The 22711-nt window shown below is 39.7% G+C and overlaps 1 protein-coding gene across 2 annotated transcripts in view; it reads left to right on the top strand.

The window, feature by feature from the left end:
* The window catches only part of Ttc29 (tetratricopeptide repeat domain 29), a 212388-nt gene extending 192585 nt beyond the window's left edge, over nt 1-19803 (top strand). For both annotated transcript variants that reach the window (XM_004655942.2, XM_045131550.1), the window contains 2 exons: nt 19160-19223; nt 19719-19803. In XM_004655942.2, the coding sequence (XP_004655999.2) occupies nt 19160-19223; nt 19719-19749 (95 nt within the window). In that variant the 3' untranslated portion in view covers nt 19750-19803. The remainder of the gene's footprint in view (nt 1-19159; nt 19224-19718) is intronic.
* Nucleotides 19804-22711: the final 2908 nt, after the last annotated feature.

Consider the following 22711-nt stretch of genomic DNA (forward strand, 5'->3'; position numbering starts at 1 on the left):
CTTTGAAAGAGTCTTTCCCTCTCCATCCCCCCCCCTCACACACACACACACACACACACACACACACACACACACACACACACACACCTCGTCCCATCATATCCATCTCAGCACATCACATCACAGACTAGAGTTTAGTTGCATTTTCTACTCTTATTAGGGATTAACTAACATGTTCCTGACCAAGTCCCCCTAAAGTCCACTTCAACTCATCTATTGTTATTGACTCAAAATCATTGCCTTCAACACTTCTTCCCTCGTTCCCTTGCATCAAGTGACGGACAGTTCATTCTTACCAGTACATAAACATACTTCGGTTTCTCCCTCCTTCAAAATTATTTTTCAATATCACAATCCCACGAGTTCTAGTTCTCTGCTGTACTTCTTAGCAGCCCTCTAAAATTATCTAAGTTTTATTTTTTTTCTTTTTCTTTCAAGGCAGGATCTCATCCTAGCCCAGGCTGACCTGGAACTCACTCTGTAGCCTCAGGCTCACCTCAGACACACAGTGACCCTCCTACCCCAGCCTCCCAAGTGCTGGGTCTGACGCTGTGTGCACCATTCACAGCTGGCATCTGTTTTGATTGTTTCTAAGTCTACTCTTCCTGTTCTTTTCCTTATCCACTCTGGTCAGGTTTCCAATCTCTCCAGCCCAAGACAGAATTCTCGAACTCATCATTTCTTTCCACTGCCAAATAAGCAGTCACTCCTCAGTTCCTCTTGTCCCATGTGACCTGCCAGCAACAGCAGGAGCTGAAACTCGCTCCTCCTTTAAACTCTTTCACCACTTGGCTTACAGGGCAATGTACTGGCTCCTCCTCCTTCACTAGCTGCTCCTTCCCAACATCCTTTGCTGGCTCCACTTCACCTTCTTGACCTTTAAATGTTAGGGTAACCCATAGCTCATGCTTCATTTCTCTTCTACTTGTACTTATGCTGTTAGCCATTCCCATGGCCTTAAATATCATCTGTTGACTAATAATTTTAGCTTATTTTCAAAGTCGTTGTCCAGTCTGGCCTCTCACTTGAATTCCAGGCTTGTAGACACAAAATCCTACTTGTATTTCCACTTGAATATCTAATGAGCACCTCAAAGTAGAATGGAATGATACTCTAACCAGTTACCTCAAATATAGCCCAAGCTTTCCTATCTCAATTCACAGGGGCTTCTTTGTTTCATTTGATGAGTTTAAAATCCAAATGGTATCCTTCACTTTGTAACCCAAACCAAATATGTCCACAAGCCTGTTAGCTTCTCCCTTAAAAAAAAATTCAATGTCATGTAAGTTCTTGCTATCTGCACTGGTTCTTATACAAACCACCACTGTCTCTGAGTAGATTTTGTAATACTTCTGTCTCAATATAACCTGCGTAACCTTTTAAAATGCCATTCTGCCACTCCTCTGCTCAGAACCCTCCTATCCCACGTGAAGTAAAAGCTAACATCATCCCGATTTCCCATGAACCCTTTCGTCATCTCAACTTACAATTACTCCCTGCCTTGCCCACACCATTCTTACGGAATGTCTTCTTTCCATCCCTAGAACACGCCATTCCGTACTCATGACCTCTGTGCTCATATTTGTGTTCTTTTTGCAGCATTCTTCTTCAAAACAGTCCCATGGGTCTGGGGAGGTAGATCAGTGGCTAAAAGCATTGCTTGCAAAGCCTGATAGCCCAGGTGTGATTCCCCTGTAGCCACATAAAGCCAGATGAGCAAAGTGGCTCATGTATCTGGAGTTTGCAGCAGCAAAAGGCCCTGGCATGCCCATCTCTCACATACACAAAATCCAAAATAGTCCTTTAGAACAATTATCAAACATCACCTGATCCAATTGATAAAAGTTTCAAGCCACCCTCTCAAACAAATATACATTTCCTTGATCTTTTTCCCTCACAAGCATGTAATATCTGTTTTACATATTTACTTATTCTTTACCATTAATAAGTAGAAATACAAGCTCCATGAGTACCTGTGAAACCTAATTACATGAGTTTAATTTCCTAGTACCCACGTGAGCCAGAGGCGCATGGTGGTATGTGTGTCTAGAGTTTGTTTGCACTGACTAGAGGCCCTGGTGTTCTCCCTCTCTCTCTCTCTCTCTCCCTCTCTGTCAAATAAATAAATAAAACATAAAAAAGAAAACCAAGGGAAAATAAAATTTAAAGACCTTGCAAGTAGGAGAACTTGCTAAAATTTCTAGGCACAAAATTATTTGTAAAAATTTACTCTAACAAGACCATCATAATAGGAGGAAAAGATCATGACATCAAAATAAAAGAGAGACTTATTGAGAGAGGGAGGAGATATGATGGAGAGTAGAGTTTGAAAGGGGAAAGTGGGGGAGGGAGGGAATTACCATGGGATATTGTTTACAATTATAGAAGTTGTCAATAAAAAAAGAAAAAAATTGCTCTGTTCTAGTTTCTGCTTATAGAATGCTTCAAGGAGTGTAAATCACCCCTTATAATAATAATAAAAAAAAAACTTTTCTTGAGCCCATAAACAGATGTGAGACCATGGGACAACCCATTGAACTTTATGGTTGAAAAGGGAAAATAATGATCGCATGCCTTCTTCCGAATGACATTTCCATAAAAGACACCACAAACATATCTAAGAGTTAAAAGATAAACTGAAAAAAGTATTTACAAATGACATAAAATTCATCTTTTTTAGTTGTATGAGTCTTGTAAATAAATATACAGAAAAATAATCAAATCTAAAGGGAAAGGATATTCATCGCCAGCTAACTGAAAAGTATATTTTAATGTGGAAAAATACGCTATGCTTTTCTCATAAAGCATCAATGTAAATAAATAGTAGGTAACAATTTTAGCTTTCAGATCAAGAAAAGCTTAATACAATCTGTTGGTGAGCATGAGGCTCTCCCAAAGATTGCTGGTATGGGAAAAGTTATCTCTAGAGAGAATAGCTTGGCAATATCGAAATTTGAAACACAAAATTTGGAGAGATAGAGAAATCCTGAGTTTACTCAATAGACATACCAGCACATGAAGATTCAGTGAATGTTTCCTAGTCATCTCTACATACCAGGCTTTGTCAAGGTCCTGGGAACGAACCAGCAACAACAAAGAAAACAGAACAAAACTTCTCCTTCCTGCAGGCTATTCACTAGACGAGAAATTGACAGCTGAAGATGACTATTAGGTAGCACAATTATAAAAGCTTTGCCCAATTACAAAACCCAAATTCATGCAGAGATAGAGTGATAGACTAGAATGCGATCTGGGGTAGAATGGATAGAGAATCCTTTCATTGGAGATAACATTTTAGAGAAGTCTTAAATAAAGTGAGGGGCTGAGCTATATGAACTTCTGTGGAAAATGGTCTGGGCAGAAGTACAAGCAAATAAAATGGTATTAAGATAATTAGACGGTCTTAAATAGGGCTGGAGAGAGAGCTTAAAGTTAAGGTGCTGGCCCGCAAAGCCTAAGGACTCAGGTTGGATTACCCAGTACCCACATAAGTCAGATGCACAAGGTAGCACATGCTTCTGGAGTTCATTTGCAGTGGCTCTTGGCCCTGGCATACCCATTCTCTTTATCTGCCTTTCTCTCACTCTCTCTTTCTGTCTGTCCCTCTCTCTCTCAAATAAACAAATAAAAATATTTTTAGGGCTGGCGAGATGGCTTAGCGGTTAAGTGCTTGCCTGTGAAGCCTAAGGATTCCCCAGGACCCACATTAGCCAGATGCACAAAGGGGTGCATACATCTGGAGTTCGTTTGCAGTGGCTGGAGGCTCTGGCTTGCCCATTCTCTCTCTCTCTATCTGCCTCTTTCTCACTCTGTCTGTCGCTCTCAAATAAATAAATAAATAAATAAAAATGAACAAAAAAATTAAAGAAAATATTTTTAAAAGATGGTATTAAATAAAGAGGTTAAATAAATTCCTGCCTTGCCTGGGCTACAGAAGAATTCAAAGCCAGCCTTCACAATTTAGTGAGCTCTTGTCTCTAAAAAGAAGAAAAAAGAAGAAGAGGAAGAAATAATAAACAAAACCCGACATATATGCAAAAGTTAAGTTCTTAATGTTATACCAATAGAAGATTGCAATCTACTTAAATGCTCAAGTAACTGGTGAAATTGTGATATATCTGTGGATGGATCTCACTCCACTGTTGCTAGTGAATGAAACAACTTTACATACTAAAAGAGAAGGGTGGAGAGGATGGGAAGGCAAGCCTGACATTTTATTACAGGACTGTCTCTATTCTTAGTAGATGGTCCACCATTCATCTCCGTTCCTTAGTATTTTCCCAAATAGGTTGAAAACTTGCATCCACATAAACACCTACACATTGATGCTTGAGACCAATCAAGATGTCCTTGAGCAGGTGATGGATAAATGCGCTGTGGCAATAACACACTGAGGATACTGAGAAGATATGAGTTGTCAAACTATGAGTGGACATGGAAGAAACGCAAGTGTCTACTAGTAAGTGAAGGGACCTGACCTAGAAAGACTCCGTACATGAGGATTCCAACTGCAAGATGTTCTAGACAGTGAAACTGTGAGGACAGTACAAGTCAGTAGTTGTCAAAGATTTCAGAGGAGGGCTGCAGAGCTGCCTTAGCAGTTAAGGCACTTGCCTGCAGAGCCTAAGGACCCGGGTTCAATTCTCCAGGTCCCACGTTAGGAAGATGCACATCGTGGCACATGCATCTGGAATTCATCTGCAGTGGCTAGAGGCCCTGGTGCACCCATTCTCTCTCCCCTGCCCCATATCTAAAATAAATAAATATTTTTTAAAAATTTCAGAGGAGGTAGAGTGCTGAGGACTTTTAGAGCAGTTTAACTGTTACTCTAATGGCAGCTGTAAAATGTGTGTCAAAACCCAAGGTTACTCAGTGGTTAAGGCACTTGCCTGTAGACCCAGGTTCAATTCTCCAGTGCCCACACAAAGCCAGGTGCACAAAATGGCTATCTATTTTTCTTTCTTTCTTTCTTTCTTTCTTTCTTCTTCTTCTTCTTCTTCTTCTCTCTCTCTCTCTCTCTCTCTCTCTCTCTCTCTCTCTCTCTCTCTCCCTCCCTCCCTCCCTCCCTCCCTCCCTCCCTCCCTCCTCCCCTCTCACCCCCTGCTTACAAAAAGTAAATAAATAAAATATCAAAAACCCAAAAATATACAACACCAAGAGTAAACTGTAATATAACCTACTGGACTTTGAATGATAACGAGTCTATGTAAATTCGTTAGTTGTGAAAACATGCCACCCTGAGTGTCAGCAGTGGGGAGCTATGCATAGTAGAAATCTGAGGTACAAAGAACCCTACTTTCCCCCTAAATTTTTGGTGATTTTTTTTTCCTAAAATTTCTCTTAAAAATTAAGAAAAGTATACCCAAATATAATTCTTCTTTAAAAGTACAGAAATGTGTATAGTATGACATTTGTACAAATATAAAACATAAATATGTATAATATTTATGTGTGAATATAGATGTTATCCTTTTTTAAAATGCATAGACTATTTCTAAAAAAGAATATTCAACAAACATCAATAGAAGTTCCCTCTGGGGGAGAAGAAATAAGAAGCTGGGTATGGAAGAAGAGTTCAAACAGATTTTTCAATGTCCATCCTTTCAAACAAAAACACCAAATACTTTTATCTTCTGTATAAAAACTAATTAACTTTTTCATTTTATTAGCATACTTTTACTGTTTCTCTGGACATATGTTTGTAATCTGAGGATAGATACATGTTATGAAATAAGATGGAAGACCAAGAATAGGGAACTTTTAGAGGAAGGACTATGATACACAAGGGATAATTACAAATTTCTTGGGGCCTATTACTTACTCATTCATAAAAGATCTAGTTAATTTCACCTATAATCTAAATGAATAAAGACTATGTCATTTGCTTTCCACAGTTCTATCCCTTTTACTGTGTAACACTTAGTTTATACATTTTATGCTTTAGCAAAATTGGCCCTAGAGAGTTATCAGAAATATGTATAAGGCAGATTCTTTTGTACATATTCTAAATATGTTGTTTGTAAATCATTTTAGTGAAAAATGCCACACAAGCCTGAGTAAGATAACAAATGTCAAAGATAAAATATGCTAAGCTAGAGTGAAAGATAGGAGTGGCAAGATATGAAGGCAGCGGTGTGCCATGAAAGGTTTTTAATAGGTGCTTTGGGTGTGAAGATAATATGGACTCTACTAAAAAGTAGTAAGTAATTTATTTGACTTCTACAAGACATGAAATAAAATGCTTCAAGTTTTGAAGTAAATAAACCCAACTTTAAACTATGCAGGCAACTTTATACATAATCTCAGTTCTTAGATCAGAAGATGGTAAAAATCATGACAGTTGGGGGGAAGGATTAAGATATATATATATATATATATATATATATATATATATATTATATGTATGTATGTATGTATATATACAAAGTAGATTTTTTTGATAGTAAAAGTCATCAAATTTTTCTCCAACTTATTCACATGAGATTAGCCAGGAAGTAGTCTTTTTTTTTTTTTTTTTTTTTTTTAGTAACTAGTATCACTGAATGTATATGGTGACAATTTATAGCACCATGCCATCATTACACTATAATTTCTATAGTATCTTGCTACTTTTGGTTTTAAGGTAGTGGTCTTTTTTCCTCAGAGCCATAGTTCAATAAAACCTCAAAAGATAAACTTAAAGGAGTTAAATTTTCTTTGTAGAAAGGGTAAACTGTCTCTCAAGTCCAATATCGCTTCTTTTCCTCCCTCTATGCTATAAGCTTTCCAGTCCCTTAGACTGCCTTAGGGAAAGTGGTTCGATACTTTATATCTAACTGAACCTGTGAAAATGAAGACATGTGTATAACTGAAATCTTCCTTCATAAAACAGGAAGTAAAACTGGAGGTACTTCTTTAAACATAAAGAATTGTTTTAAGAAACATAAAATATCATTTCTGCTCTGAAGGATTTCAGAAATCATGACTAAATATTTGTATACTCATAAGATGGGCAAATAAAAGATTCAATAAGAAAATAACTTTTTAAAATGACCTCTTACTTCAAGCACAGTGGCACATGTTTGTGATTCTAGCACTAAGGAGGCTGAGGTGTAAGGATCTTAAGTTTGAGGACACCCCGGGCTACACAGTAAGTTCCAGAACAGCCTTAGCTATTATAGCAAGGCCTTGTCAAAGAAGAAAAAACCTACACCATACATGCTTCTTAAATCACACATAGATTTTGATGAAGACTTTTTAAAAATAATTTCTATTTATTTATTTGTTTGTTTGTTTATTTGACAAAGACAGGAAGAGAGAGAGAGAATGGGTGTGCCAGGGCCTCCAGCCACAGCAGTTGAACTCCAGATGTGTGCTTCCCCTTGTGTGCATGTGCAACTTTCTGTCACCTTGTGTGACTGGCTTAATTGGGATCAGGAGAGTCGAACATGGGCCCTTAAGGTTTGCAGGCAAGTGCCTTAACCACTAAGCCATCTCTCCAGCCCTCTTTATAGGTTTTATCCATTTTTCCCCCTATATGTACAAACTAACTGATACTTAGAAGCTAAGACTCAAATAAGAGAACATGGTTTTGATCTTTCCGAGTCCTTTTGAAATGACATTTCCTTTTTCTTTTGGTGTAAGTATGTACAATGTATATGTGTGTGTGTGACAGAGAGAGAGAGGGAGCGAGAGAGAGAAGGTGTGAGTGCCATGGCGTGCCTGTGGAGGTGAGAGGACAGCTTTCAGGCACCAGGCCTCACCTTCAACCTGCTTTGAGTCAGGGCCTCACACTGCTGCCTTTGCCAGGTTAGCTGGGCCCAGCTTCCCACAAACTCTTCTGTTTTTCCCTCCTTTCTGCCCCACAGGTATAGCTGGGATTACCAAAGCCAGACCCAGGGAGCTAGGACCACCAGAGGCTTCTCTCTGGGTGTTGTAATTGCCCTGAGAATGGGGTGCTGACTCGGTTTCTAGTACCATTTATGAGTTCTCCCCAACTGGATTGTCCTCGCATCCAATCGCAGGGCAGTTGGTTACCCACAAAGAGCATGTGCCACTATTGCACATGTAGCAACAGACTGAGGCACAGCTCCCCCGGAGACAGAGGCCCTACTCACCCCACAGTGACACCAATAACCCTACTGAAGAGGGCCCTCAAGGAAAGGAAAACGGGGAGGGGGTGAAGGGACATACTACAGCCTATGTTTAAAAAAATGATAATTATAAAAGCAGGCCACGATGGGTGCTGAGGTTCTGAACTTGGACATTCATATTTATACAGCAAAGCAAGCTTTTTATCCACCAAATCATCACCCCAGACCCTGAAGTGGCATTTCAAATTAAAAGAACTTTCTTTGCCAGAGATGATGGTACACATTGGGAATGCCAACACTTGGGAAGGTAGAGGCAGGAGGATTGTGGCAAGTTCAGGCCCATCCCGGTCTACATAACAAGTTCTAAGACAGCCAGGGCTACATGGAAAGACCCTGTCTCACATGCATGAAGAAAGTCCCCATACACAAGTTATATAACCTTGTATCTATCTCATATGTGTCTGGCTGAAAACTGTACCCCAGCACCTATCCAAAAAAAATAAATTTTTCTCCCAGGCAAATTGTTCAGTAAATGATGAATGAAAAGTTTACCATTTGTGAACAACACCATCTAATCAATTTAAGGAGTATCCACTACTGTATTATGGGTATTATGAATGCAATAGTGTAAATCTCTTGTCTTACTCATTATTATACAAGTGAAATAAAAAAATAACATGTTCAGAGCCAGGTGTGGTGGCATACGCCTTTAATCCCAGCACTCAGGGGGCAGGGGTAGGAGGATCACCATGAGTTCGAGGCCACCCTGAGACTACATAGTTAATTCCAGGTCAGCCTGGACCAAAGTGAGACCCTACCTCAACTGCCCCCCCCAAAAAAAAACATGTCCAGGGCTGAAGAGATGGTGTAGCAGTTAAGGTGTTTGCTTGAAAAGCCAAAGGATCCAGGTTCAATTCCCCAGGACCCACGTAAGCCAGAGGCACAAGGTGGCACAGTTCGTTTATGGTGGCTAAAGGTCCTGGTGTGCCCATTCTCTCTCACTCTCTGCCTCTTTCTCTCTTTCCCTCCCTCCCTCCCTCCCTCTCAAATAAATAAAATTGTAAAAAGAATATACAGTTAAAAATAACATGTTCAGGGCTGGAGAGATGGCTTAGCGGTTAAGCGCTTGCCTGTGAAGCCTAAGGACCCCGGTTCGAGGCTCGGTTCCCCAGGTCCCACGTTAGCCAGATGCACAAGGGGGCGCACGCGTCTGGAGTTCGTTTGCAGAGGCTGGAAGCCCTGGCGCGCCTGTTCTCTCTCTCCCTCTATCTGTCTTTCTCTCTGTGTCTGTCGCTCTCAAATAAATAAATAAATAAAATTTAAAAAAATTCTTAAAAAAAAAAAAACAACATGTTCAGGCAAAAGATTGTCCATGAGCAACTGGTTGCTACTTGGGTTCTACAAGACCCATCATAATGTCCACAGCCAGTCCATGTAGCATTTCAGGAGTTTGGTGTGTGACTTCTCTTCCGCCTTGCTCTCCCCTTCTCAGGAAGGGCTGACAAGATCCCTCTTCCTCGTGATGTCTTGGCTCTTAAGACTTTTGTTTCATCCATATTTTATGACTAACCCTACACTTGTTAAGTGTAATTTTTGCTTTTTGTAACATGAGAAAAATCTGTGATATGATGCCCCATGAATTAACAAGAATGTCTGGACAAAAGATAAATCTTTTTCCAAATGAATGTTCACTCTGAATACCTTGGGTAGGCAGGCCTTCTGGGGATTTTTATTTAATGCAACAAAAGTGCACCATTTCTGTTTTTCAGAAATAGTTCCTTTCAGCTTTATATGTAGCTTGTCTAAAGTCATATGACATAAGTAAGGGCTTAATCTACACGTTAGTGTTTTACATCTGCGTGTCTTGCTAAATCCTTTTTCTGATCAATCTAATATTGGATAGATCTACATTGATTGCTTCTACACTTGTTTATGGCATTTATTTTGATATATCTAGGATTAAAGGCCAAATTAACAAGTGTAATCAATTTTCTGAGCGATAAAGAAAAGCCCTTTACTACTCTTAGACACATTCATCTGGGGATGAGGAACTTAAGAGAAGATGTTGCAATAAATGGATCGATGCATTCAATCACTGACTGAGCAGAAAAACATTAGCCCTGAGAAAGTGTTCTCCTCTAAGCGCTTCAGCTGCCGAAATGTACTTGTGTGGCATCAAAGAATTTGCATTTTTAGAGAAATTTCACATCTGCAGTGAGCTCCCATGAAAACCTGAATAAATTGCTTTCTTACCCCTTTTTCTGACTTTATGAAGCTGAATCCATTAGGGGCTGAGTCAAAGTAGAATAAATGAAAACAACAACGGACATGATGGAAACCCTGGGTAAGATGTCTCACTAGTCCAATCTCCCAGGTTAGCTGCCAGATGAGTGAATTTCTGGATGATCCCTTGAGTATCTGGCCCTTTTTGCTTAAGCACCACATTAGACATGGTTTCCAGAAGATAAGAAATTGAACAGATAAACACCAATTAAGAACTATATGGGTTACTGATGAGCTGGGGAAATTGCCAAGGGGTTGTAGGTACTAGCTTGCAATTCTTCAATGCCCCCAAAAGCCAGATTCACAAAATGGGGCAGGCAACAAACAGGTCTTGCCACAGTGAAAAAAAATATAACCTGGTTTCCTGTTGAGACCTTGGGCGCCTCTGTGTCTCCCCAGCATGGCTCAGGGAAATTTGCAGAAGAGGGGGGCGGAAAGAATGTCAGAGCCACACGTTGGGTCACAACACACAGAGACATTTCCTCCTACCCAAAACTAAAGGCTAACCCCACAATGCATGACCCATATGCGCCAACAAGGAGGGTCCCCACGGTGGGGGGGGAGGACAGGGAGGAGGCTAACAATGGTACCAACTTAGCCATATTCACTGACTACAAAAAAAGTAATGACAATATGTATGTATGTATATATATGTATGTGTATATATATATATATATATATATATATATATATATATATACACACACATATATATATGTGTGTGTGTGTGTGTGTGTGTGTGTGTGTGTATATATATATATACACACATACACACACACATATATATATACATATATATATATACACATACATACACACACACACACACACACACACACACACACACACACCTGGCTAAACCAAACACAGTATACTCAATACTCATTCTTTTCAGAACCCACTGTTGTAAAAATAACAGCTGTGCTCAGAGGCTTGGCATCCTAACTAAGGTGGATTGGAATCCCCAGTGAACTAGTTAACAGCTGTACTAAGACTTGGACAAGTTCATCTCTCTGCCAAGTTTCTCTTGACTATAGAACAATAGCGATACACCGACAACCTGCAAGCGGGTAAAAAGTTTACATAAAATGCTGACCACATCCTGTATCCTAGGACAACCTATATCCTTATTCCCTGAAACAAACTTTATTTCCACTTATAACCTGAAAGTGATCGACTACATCTGCAATGGCTCCTTTTCCCAAGCATGTTATTCTGCTCCAAAATCAAGTAGTTAAACATAACTTAGAGGAAGGTTATATGAAATAATGATCCTTAAATTTTAATTGCCTAATGAATCACCTGGGGTCCTGCAACACTGCAGATTTTAATTTGCTAGGTCTGGGGTGGGGCTCAAACTTCTGCACTTCTGACAAGCTTCACAAATCATGAGGCTGCTGGTTTTGAACCACACTTTGTCTAACAGTCTTAGAAAATAGTATTTCTTCCAAGTTTGATTTCTCATTGTTATTATTTTAAATAGGCCCATTATTCTTACACAGAATAAAAAGATAATATTTTCAGGAATTTGTACAGTATTTTTTTTAAATTTATTTCTTTGCAAGCAGAGTGAGAGAGTCAGAGAGAGTGAGAATTGGCATGCGCCAGGGATTCTAGCCACTACATACAAACTCCAGATGCACCGTCTACTTTGTGCATCTGGCTTTACATAGATACTGGGGAATCAAACCCAGGTAGCTGGATTTTGCAGGCAAGCACTTTAACCACTAAGCAATCACTCCAGCCCAGGTTTATACAATTTTGACTAATGGTTTGGGTCAGAGAACTGTTATGGTTTTCAAAGAAACATATAGTGCCAGGAACAACTGGATATTGTATATTTATGGTCTATTTTCTTTGCAAATCTTACAAAACATTGGAATATTCAATTTTTTAAAAAAATTTACATCTCATTTCAAATACCATCTACTTGACAGATGTGTTTATGCATAATGTATGATGTTTGTTATTTACAAACGTAATAGGTCGGGTAAATTTAATAGATATAGGTCAGTCAGACCTCAAAAAAGCATATTTTTTTGTTTGTTCCTGTTTTATTGCCTGTGTATGTATTTGTGTGTGATATGTATGTGTGTAGGTGGGTTCATATATATGTGTGCAGTTATGCATGCACATGGGTACACATGGATGTGGGGTGTGTGTGTGTTTGTGTGTGTGTGTAGGCCAGAAGTTGAAGTCTAGGAGATCCTTCCTCAACTACCCTCCACATTATTTTTTGAGCTAGTATACAGCCATTTTACACATCATCAAGGACAAGGAAGCCCATGTCAAAGAACATACACAAGGTTATGCTAATCTCAAAGATGGTAATTCAAGGAGTTACATTCAGCTGATATACTTTCAGAGCCATATAATTTTCCATGGCTCAACTTTTTTAATGTGATGTTAATGAAAATTCTGTTGTATTTTATGTCAAATATAAAGCCATTCTTGTCAATATTATTTCAAAGATAAACTTCCATTATTTGAGGCTAATTCATAAAAAAAAAAAATAGAGTAGGGCTTAATGGTCAAGGCACTTGCCTACAAAGCCTAAGGACCCATGTTCAATTCCCACTTAAGCCAGACATACAAGAGGACATATGCACAAGGTGGCACATGTATCTGGAGTTCAGTTGCAGTGGCTGGAGGCCCTGGTGCACCAATTCTCTCTCTCTCTCGCTCTCCTCTCTAATAAAAAATAAAGAAAATAGGGAAAACTTGAGCTTATTTAAACATGCCTTATATTAGTGATTGGATTCAAAGTTTGTGAACTATATATTTAACTCATTAAAAAGCTAACTGTTGTGATAAAACAAGTAAAGCTATAAACCATTGCGTTGTATAAACATAAAATATTTATGTATTGAAAGTAATTTTCTGATTAACAAATATGTGAATGACAGATTTCCTGTTTATTCAAATATCTCCTCAAATTTAAAAAAGGAAAAAAAAATCCTGTCTCTTCTCTTCAGTATTGTGGCCTTGTAAAACTGCATCAGAATTAGAGCATTATAGATATACTGTTACATTAGTATTGATGTACAGACTTATTTTCACCCTGCTAATTTTATATGACTTAAATGCATGGTGGGTAAAAGAAAAGCCTTCTGTTTTTTTCTCAGAAGTCAATTTTTAAGATGTTTTCCTAGGCTGGAGAGATGGCTTAGCGGTTAAGCGCTTGCCTATGAAGCCTAAGGACCCCGGTTCGAGGCTCGGTTCCCCAGGTCCCACGTTAGCCAGATGCACAAGGGGGCGCACACGTCTGGAGTTTGTTTGCAGAGGCTGGAAGCCCTGGCGCGCCCATTCTCTCTCTCCCTCTATCTGTCTTTCTCTCTGTGTCTGTCGCTCTCAAATAAATAAATAAAAAATAAAAAAAATAAATTAAAAAAAAGATGTTTTCCTATGATAGTGAAAAAAGAAATACCATTTCTACTAAAACTGAATCTGTGGCTCTAAGTAAAATGTGCTAAAATACAAAAACAAAATATCTTCTCATCTTCACTGATGGCATAATGCTAGGATCCTCCAAAAGATATGAGCATTTTATACATAGATCTTTGTCTTTAGTCAGCTACACAAAACACAATCTGAGGGGTTTTTTTTAACAAAACCTTTTGAGATGTCTTGATAAGGTCAACAGAAAGCACAGCCTTTTAACATTAGGTGATCAACTTTTTGACAATGGCAGGACCAGCAGAGCTAATGGCATAATAGCCTGCAGGGTCCAGCTAAATATAATATACGAATGTAATCAACCTTGGTGATGACTATTCAAAAGTAATCCCTTTAGCTTTGAACTGCAGCGTATATTTCAACAAGGCAAAATCCATATGGAGAAATTCTCTACAGACCACACTGATACAATACAGCCTTCATATCTCGCTCTCTGGGTTTACTGCTTATAGCGAGTTTTAAATTTAAGGTAATGGCTACTGTATATTCATGTGAGCATACAACAATACTTTTGATTTGTTGTGGAAAGGTTGAATCCATTACCAGAGGTCTAGTCCATAAACTGTGACACAACCTTTATGTATGAGTTATTATTTAGCCTTTTCTAGAATAAGGTTTCTAAAAAGGTTTCGCTGGTGAAATTGCAAAAATGCATTTGCTTCTCCAGTCATCAAGCTGCCAGGGAATATCTCCTCCATTGCAATTCATACTCATCTACAGATCTGGTCTTTAAAATCTCATTAACATGTAATGTTGCACTATGTGAATATTATATATACCATTGTTTGCAAGGAAAAGGATGAAATAGTAAGCTGACTGCAACCCAGCATTGGCCAGTTTGTTGTATTAGTGTCAGTCAGGGATGGCATAGATGAACATCCATTCACTGCCCACCTGAAAGAATCTGCGGTTTGAGGATGTCTTCACTGTAAACAACAGGGAAATAACTGGTCCTTTGTACTGAAATGAGAGACAAGATAAGCAAATGTCATACTTCAACTTTTTATTGGTTTCTATGGACCTCTTGCTGGAACATTACTGGTCCCAGCCTTCCAGCTTCCTTGAGGTCCTACAGATTAAGCATACAGACCACACCTTGAATCAGACCTATAGCACAAAAGGTAACTGGGAATCAAAAGGAGTGCCATGCCGGCACAAAGAGGTCATGCACAGCTCACCTAGCTGCGAGCTTAGAAGCATGACAACATCTGACAGGTCGGTTGAGATGCTCCCCTAGTAAATTAACAGTGCCAAGGTTTCCTAGCACAGACCACATGGAAATGTCTTTGAATTCAGTTAGGAGTTACAGTGGGACGGGATAGGCTAGGCTAGCATAGGATAGGATAGCATAGCAGAGCATAGCAGAGCAGAGCAGAGCAGAGCAGAGCATAGAATAGGTGTATAATAGGAGTACAGAATATAGAATATAACAGAGTATAGAATATAGACTAGAACACAGTATAGAATATAGAATAGAATATAAAAGAATATAGAATATAGGATAGAAATGTATAGAACAGAATAGAACACAGTATAGAATATAGAACAGAACAAAGTATAAAGTAGACCTGAACAGAATGTAGAATAGAATAGAGTTTAGAGTATACAATATAGAATAGAATAGAAATGCATAGAATAGAAAAGGAGACAAGAATGGAGTAGGAGTATAGAATAGAATAAGAATATAGAATAGAACAGAGTATAGGATATAGGACATAGAATATAAAATAGAATAGAACGGAGTATAGAATATAGAATAGAAATAGGAATAGAATAGAATAGAATAGAATAGAATAGAATAGAATAGAATAGAATAGAATAGAATAGAATAGAATAGAATTAGAATTAGAATTAGAATTAGAATTAGATAGAATGGAACAGGGACCGGCACGGAACAGAACAGAGAGAGGAATAGAATGATGGGTGGGAGGGGTTGGGTGGGGGGAGGGGGAGGGGAAGAGATAGATACACAGACATTCTCAGGAAATCACATGACAAAATCCTCCACACTAAACCTCACCTTCCCTCAGGACCTTAATGCTAATTATTTGAAACCAAATGTGGCAAAGGAAGTCTGCTGAATGCTGAGTTCAAAGTACTAGAAAGTAGAACTGGAGGCTGGGGAACCTAACCCTTGTGTCTAACATGCACAGGGCGTGATCCCCTTAATACAGGCACGGGGATGCATACCTGCAATCCAAATCCTTGGAAGGTGGATGCGGGAGAACATAAGTTCAAGGTTGTTTCTAGCTACACAAGTCTGAAGGCAGCTTGGAATACATGAGACCCTGTTAAAAAGAAATAAAATAAAATAAAGATTTAGAGAGCATGAAATGTGCATTGGGAGATTATAGTTTTCCATGGAGTGGAGTGAAGAACTCAACTAAAAAGCCAAAGTGAGTTGTTGTCTAAAATAATGAAAGAGATGGCTCAGCTGTTAAAGGAACTTGTTTGCCAAGTCTGATGGCCCAGGTTCAATTTGCCAGTACCCACACAAAGCCAGATATACAAAGTGATACATGCATCTGGAGTATGTTTGCAACGGCAGGAGGCCCTGGCATGCCCATACTCCATCCCCTTCGTGTGTGTGTGTGTGTGTGTGTGTGTGTGTGTGTGTGTGTGAGAGAGAGAGAGAGAGAGAGAGAGAGAGAGCGCTTGCACCTGTGCCCCTCAGTGTGTTTCAAATAAATAAGTACAAATATTTTTAAAAGGAAAGAAGAAGAAGAAAGGAATGAAAGAACATATTAGTTAAAGGAAAAGTTACCTTTCAATTGCTGTGAGCCCTGCAGAGAAGCTTAAGAATATGACATTTGCCACTGGAGCGATGGCTTAGTGATTTAGGTGCCTGTTTTCAAAGCCTGCTGCCTGGGGCTCGATTCCCCAGTACCCATGTAAAGCCCCATGCATCCAGAGTTAGTTTGCAGTGGCAAGAGGCCCTGACACACACTTGGCCACTATTAACTATTTATATGTAGATAGAAAAGATCTAATAGAAAACAAATAACCTGCTAAGTGGGAGGGAGAAATGAATCACAGTGTCATGTTCTGTGTAGACAATGGAAAAGGAGATCTAGGGAAGGAAGTGGAGGATATGATCAAGCCTCATCAAACTATACAGTGAAGGAGAGGAACAGGCAGAAAGTTGGACTTAACTAGGGTTAAATGTTAGATGATTGTGACATACTGGGGGAAAAGGTAAAGAAATCAAGGTTATCTGCAAGGGAATGACCATGAACCTTGAATTTCTTTGATTTAATTTTATTTTATAAAAGGTGGAACTCTGGCTCCCCTCAACCCCAGCACCTCTGCTCGCCTTTCCTGCTGGGCCCTCCTCCCTGAGGCTGTTGGTATTCACTGTAGGGTCATGAAGGCTTCATTTTATCTGGGGTACTATGCCTCAAGATATTCCTACCTACTCTGTGGCTCTTACAATCTTCTTGCCCCCTCTTCTGCAATGTTCCCTGAACCACACTGGGCCTGTTAGCAGTCTGATTTACTGCTGAGTTTTCTGTGACCTCTGGGTTTCTTCTTTGGTGGGTTTCTTTTTTAATATTTATTTATTTTATTTATTTGAGGAGAGAGAGGGAGAATGGGTGCTCCAGGGCATCTAGCCATTGTAAACTCACTCCAGATGCATGTGCCTCCTTGTGCATCTGTCTTATGTGGGTCCTGGGAAATTGAACCTGGGTCCTTTGGCTTTGCAGGCAAGAGCCTTAACCACTAAGCCATCTCTCCAGGCACTTATCCTGTTTTTTCATAATTTGATGTCTGAGTGTCAGGAAGGGAAAGAGGGAAGTGAATGTTCTAAAAGAACAAAAGGAAAGAGGAAGCTGGACGTGATGGCACACCCCTTTAATCCCAGCACAAGGGAGGCAGAGGTAAGAGGATGGCAGTGAGTTCGAGGCCACCCTGAGACTCCATAGTGAATTCCAGGTCAGCCTGGGCTAGAGTGAGACCCTACCTCACAAAAAAATAAAGGACAAGAGGACATCTTACCATCTCCAGAGTCAATGGAAAGATTTTAAAAGATAAAAGCAAAAAGGGTTTCTGGGCTGACGATTGATATTTTCAGGAGAGAGCCAAACTTCTGTTTGAACAAAAAAGTAAACTTCAGAGGGAAAATGTGAAGACAATAGGATAGTTTTTTGATAATAGATCAAACACACTATTTTCTATATTTAAAATAGGATATAAGAAGTGAGGGTGACCTGAAAAGCCATCATAATCATGGAAGGATTGGATGACTGGATTGGTTCCAGTGGGTTCAAATTGAGATCAGTGGGCAAGTATAAGGTTAAATAGCAGGGCCAGAGAGGTGGCCCAGCACCTAAGGCCCTTGCTTGCAAAGCCTAGTAGCCTGGTTTCAATTCCCCAGTGCGCTCTCTCTCTCCCTCTCTCCCTCCCTCCCCCCTCTCAAAATAAATAAAAATACTTTTTAAAAGACAGTTTAATAGCCAGGCATGGTGCTGCATGCCTTTAATCCCAGCACTCGGGAGGCAAAGGTAGGAGGATTGCTGTGAGTTTGAGGCTATCCTGAGAATAGAGAGTTAATTCCAGGTCAGCCTGGGCTAGAGTGAGACCATACCTTGAAAAAAAAAGAGAGAGAGAGAGAGAGAGTTTAACAACAGATTTACATGATTGTGTGTGTATGTGTGTAAACTTGCCAAAATTCATTATGTGAATAAATTACATTGCTCTCTAAATGAACATTTCTTCTGAGAATTGTTTTAATAGGTCATCTTATTTCTCAACAGTGTTCTGATCCATTGCTATTTTATTACATCACAAAGTCTGAGAGTTAAAATTTAGGCCAGGCTTGATTGGATGTTAACTAGGTGACTAAAGCTCAAGGGAGGCTCACTGTCCAGAGCCTTCAATGGGGAAGGTTCGAGACTGATCTGAGCTGGGGCACTCTACGAGCCTGGCAGTGTCAGGGCGGTGGGACTTCTCATATGGTAACTTCTCCAGGAAAGAGAGATCCTGAGACAGCCAGGTGGAGACCACACAGCCTCTGATGGCCTAGTCTTACAATCACGCATGTGCTCATTTCTCCCATAGCTGTGGATTCAAAAAGCCTGAAGCCTAGCTCAGGTTCTAGACTAAGAAGTACCTTGTACTTCCAGATGAGGAACAGACAAGGCCATAGTGTACAGGAACCCGTGGGGTGGGAGACCTTGCGGCAGCCATGTGGGAACAGTCAACCTGCTGCAGCGAATCCTACACCCTTGTCACTTAGCTGGTGAAGTTTGATGCCCCTGAAAAGACACTCCTGGGTTCAAGCTCAAAATAACCATAAACCGCTTTTAAGATATGCCATTCATTTTTATGTATCTTTGTTCCTTTGTTAGAATCAAGGAGAAGCACCGCAGAAACTATATATCAAACTGCCGAGAGCGAGGAGGAGATCAAGAGGTACTAATCTATAAAACATGCCTACCAAGTTCCTTCCTTGCAGGAGAACAGTTCTATCTGATGCTGGAAAAGCCAATCCTTCGATCCTGCACTTTACAGCATTATGACTTTACTTTTGGGAGTCATATAATTTTTCATTCTTTTTTTTTTTAAATTTTATTTATTTATTTATTTGAGAGCGACAGACACAGAGAGAAAGACAGGTAGAGGGAGAGAGAGAGAATGGGCACGCCAGGGCTTCCAGCCACTGCAAACGAACTCCAGACGCGTGCGCCCCCTTGTGCATCTGGCTAACGTGGGACCTGGAGAACCGAGCCTCGAACCGGGGTCCTTAGGCTTCACAGGCAAGCGCTGAACCACTAAGCCATCTCTCCAGCCCTAATTTTTCATTCTTAAAGCTACTTTAAAAATCATAGAAAGTAAAATATCTAGCAAAGCAAGTGCTTTTGTCTAACCCAGTGTAACTATTAATTTTTTTCATTTATTTTATTTCAGACTTCCAGATAATCAAACGACTGAAAGCTAAATGATTAAACATCAAAGCAAGAAGAAATTAATTATGTAGCTGCCGACATCATTAATATGTTAGGAGACTAGAGAAAATAATATAAAGTTATAAAAAAAAAACCTGGCTATGACTATTTTTATTGGGTTTGGTATTGCAATGCCAAGTCTAGTCTAAAAGAGCTAAGCCCTAATGCATAAGAATATCAATAGTTACCTGTAAAATAAATTATCAAACTTCTTTTATACATTATTCCACAAGAAGCAGTGATACATCAAATCAAATTTTAACTGTTTCTGGGCTGGAGAGGTGGTTGTGAAGTTAAAAGCACTTCTTTGCAAAGCCTGATGGACCAGGTTCAACTCCCCAGTACACATGTAAAGCCAGATGCAAAAAGTGACACATGCATCTGGAGTTCATATGATGTGGTAGGAGGCCCTGGTGTACCCATATTCTCTATCATCATCTGTCTGTCTGTCTGTCTGTCTGTCTGTCTGTCTCTAACTCTATCAATCAATCATCTATGTGGCTATCTGTCTACCTATCTCTATCTATCTGTCTCTGTCTCTATATCTCTCCATTTCTGCTGTGTCCCTCTCTGCTTGCAAATAAATAAAATATTTTTTAAAGTTTGTTTCTGATGTAAAAATAATGACAAGTTAAGAAAACCCTTCATGATGGATAAATTCAAGGTAATATTTAGTAAAAGTCCAGGAAAAAATTTCAGTATAGATAAAAATATGACAAACAATAAATGTGAATTGCATTGGTAAGTACTGGTCAAACTGTTTGCTTTGTCTGTGTAAAAGTAGATTTGATGATACTTTTAGCTGGTAGCACACAGCCTAATCTATCAATGTCAATTTAAGACACTTAAGCTGGACATAGTGGCTCATGCCTCTAATCTCAGCACTTATGAGGCTGAGGTAGGATAGTCATCATGAGTTCAAGGCCAGCCTGGGCTATGGAGTGAGTTCCAGGCCAGCCTGGGCTAGAGTGAGACCCTACATGGATAAAAAGAAGTTTAAGGATACCTTTCAGTCTCAGGAATATTCATTGATATGTCATGGGACTGAAAAGTTACAAGGACTTTCTGAATCCCTGCAAGAGGACCATGAATGTGTATACCTGACCAATGATAAACATTGTATTCCCACTTAACCTCCATCAGTGCACACCTTGATCCTGGTTCCTTCCCAAGCATGCTTTACAATAACAGAGGAGGGACTAACCTGGACCACTGTGGTATGCAGAGTTACTCTGCTTTTCCCAGAACTGAGAATGAACTATCTGCCCTATGCCCAAGGAATAGATTCAGCAGCAAGGCAGAGGATATGATTCAGTGTAAACACACAAAAAGCTATTGATGAGGGCTGGAGAGATGACTCATCCATTAAGGCGCTTGCTTACAAAGCCTAAGGATCCAGGTTCAATTCCCCAGTACCCACGTAAAGCCAGATGTACAAAGTGGTGCATGCATCTGGAGTTCATAGGCAGTGGCCAGAGGCCCTGGCTCACCTGTTCTCTCTGTCTGTCTGTCTGTCATCTATGCTTACAAATAAATAAATAAAAATTTTAAAGCTATAATGAGGTTTATGAGGAAAAATAATTGTTTATTCAACCAACAGAAGCAATTTCCACAGCATCCTACTTCCCAGATCATCTTTTCCAGTATTCAAAGGCTTCCGTATGGTGTCACCCTAACATTAGAATTAAAAGGACATTCTCTATTTAAACAAACTTTAGAACTCTGCCTTCAGATGAACATGTATTACCAAACATTGGGCAGGAGCCTTAAGGAAGGAAGATGTATTGAGACGGAGGGTTAAAGAAGATCACTGAGAAAATTCTCAGATTTTGTTTCCAGAACTTTCCTGGTTGCACTAGGAACCTTCACCTAAAAGGACAATACCATATAGAAACAGGAGATAGACTGATGAAACAGTAAGTAAAGAAATAAATAAAATCACTCAGAAAAGCCTAAGTTCTATTAATGATTTTTAGCACGTTAATAAAGAAGAAGTTGTGAAACGACTGGAAATGGACGGGCTGCTGTGTCCATTACTGTCTCGCCGCTGTGAACAAATGCCTGACGGGAAGCAACTTACAGAAGAAAAGGTTTGTTTTCAGCTTCCAGTTTCGAGAGGAAGTGTCATGGCGAGGAAGGCCTGGCAGAAGGGATGGGAGCAGCGTTGGTCACATCGTCAGGTAGGAAGCAGAGAAGCAGAGAAGAAAGAGGGCAAGGGGCCAAGTTATAACAGGTCGGGAAGCAGCTGACTACCTCCAGCGAGGCGCCACCTCGTGAAGCTTCCACAGCCTTCCCTAGCTGGAGGCCAAGTGTTCAAACACAAGAGCCTGCCGGAGGCATTTCACATTCAAAGCCCAACTATTTAATGAACGTGCGCGCTGAGACTCGGGGCAGTGTCCGGCCCATCAGAATCTATCAGGCACCCCGTCTGTGACTTATCAAATCGGATGGACTGTAAAATAACAACTGAATGGAGAGGGTTATTTTCCAATCATGATCCAGAGAACTTCTTTCTAAGCAAAACTCAAGGCCAGGTATAAAATTCACAACCATTACAACCCATTCATAACTACATTTAAAAAAATCTATGCAGTGAAAAGTTTATCAAAAAATTGAAAGTTACCAGGCATAGAGTGGCTCACACCTGTACCTATCAACACGTAGCTATGGGCAGGAGGATTGTTGCAAGTTCAATTCTAGGCCAGATTCTATCACAAAAGAGGAAGGAAAATATTTTCAAAAATAAAATTGGTGCCAGGTATGGTGGCACATGCCTTTAGTCCCAGCACTTGGGAGGCAGAGGTAGGAACTGTGAGTTTGAGGCCACCCTGAGACTACAGATGAATTCCAGATCAGCCTGAGCTAGAGTACCTGGAAAAACCAAAAATAAATAAAATAAAATAGGAATTGTAGAAAGTTACAAATATGTCATCAAAGACTTGTTTTAAGAATATA

Source organism: Jaculus jaculus, chromosome 12 (assembly GCF_020740685.1).
Source record: "Jaculus jaculus isolate mJacJac1 chromosome 12, mJacJac1.mat.Y.cur, whole genome shotgun sequence".
Taxonomy (NCBI): domain Eukaryota; kingdom Metazoa; phylum Chordata; class Mammalia; order Rodentia; family Dipodidae; genus Jaculus; species Jaculus jaculus.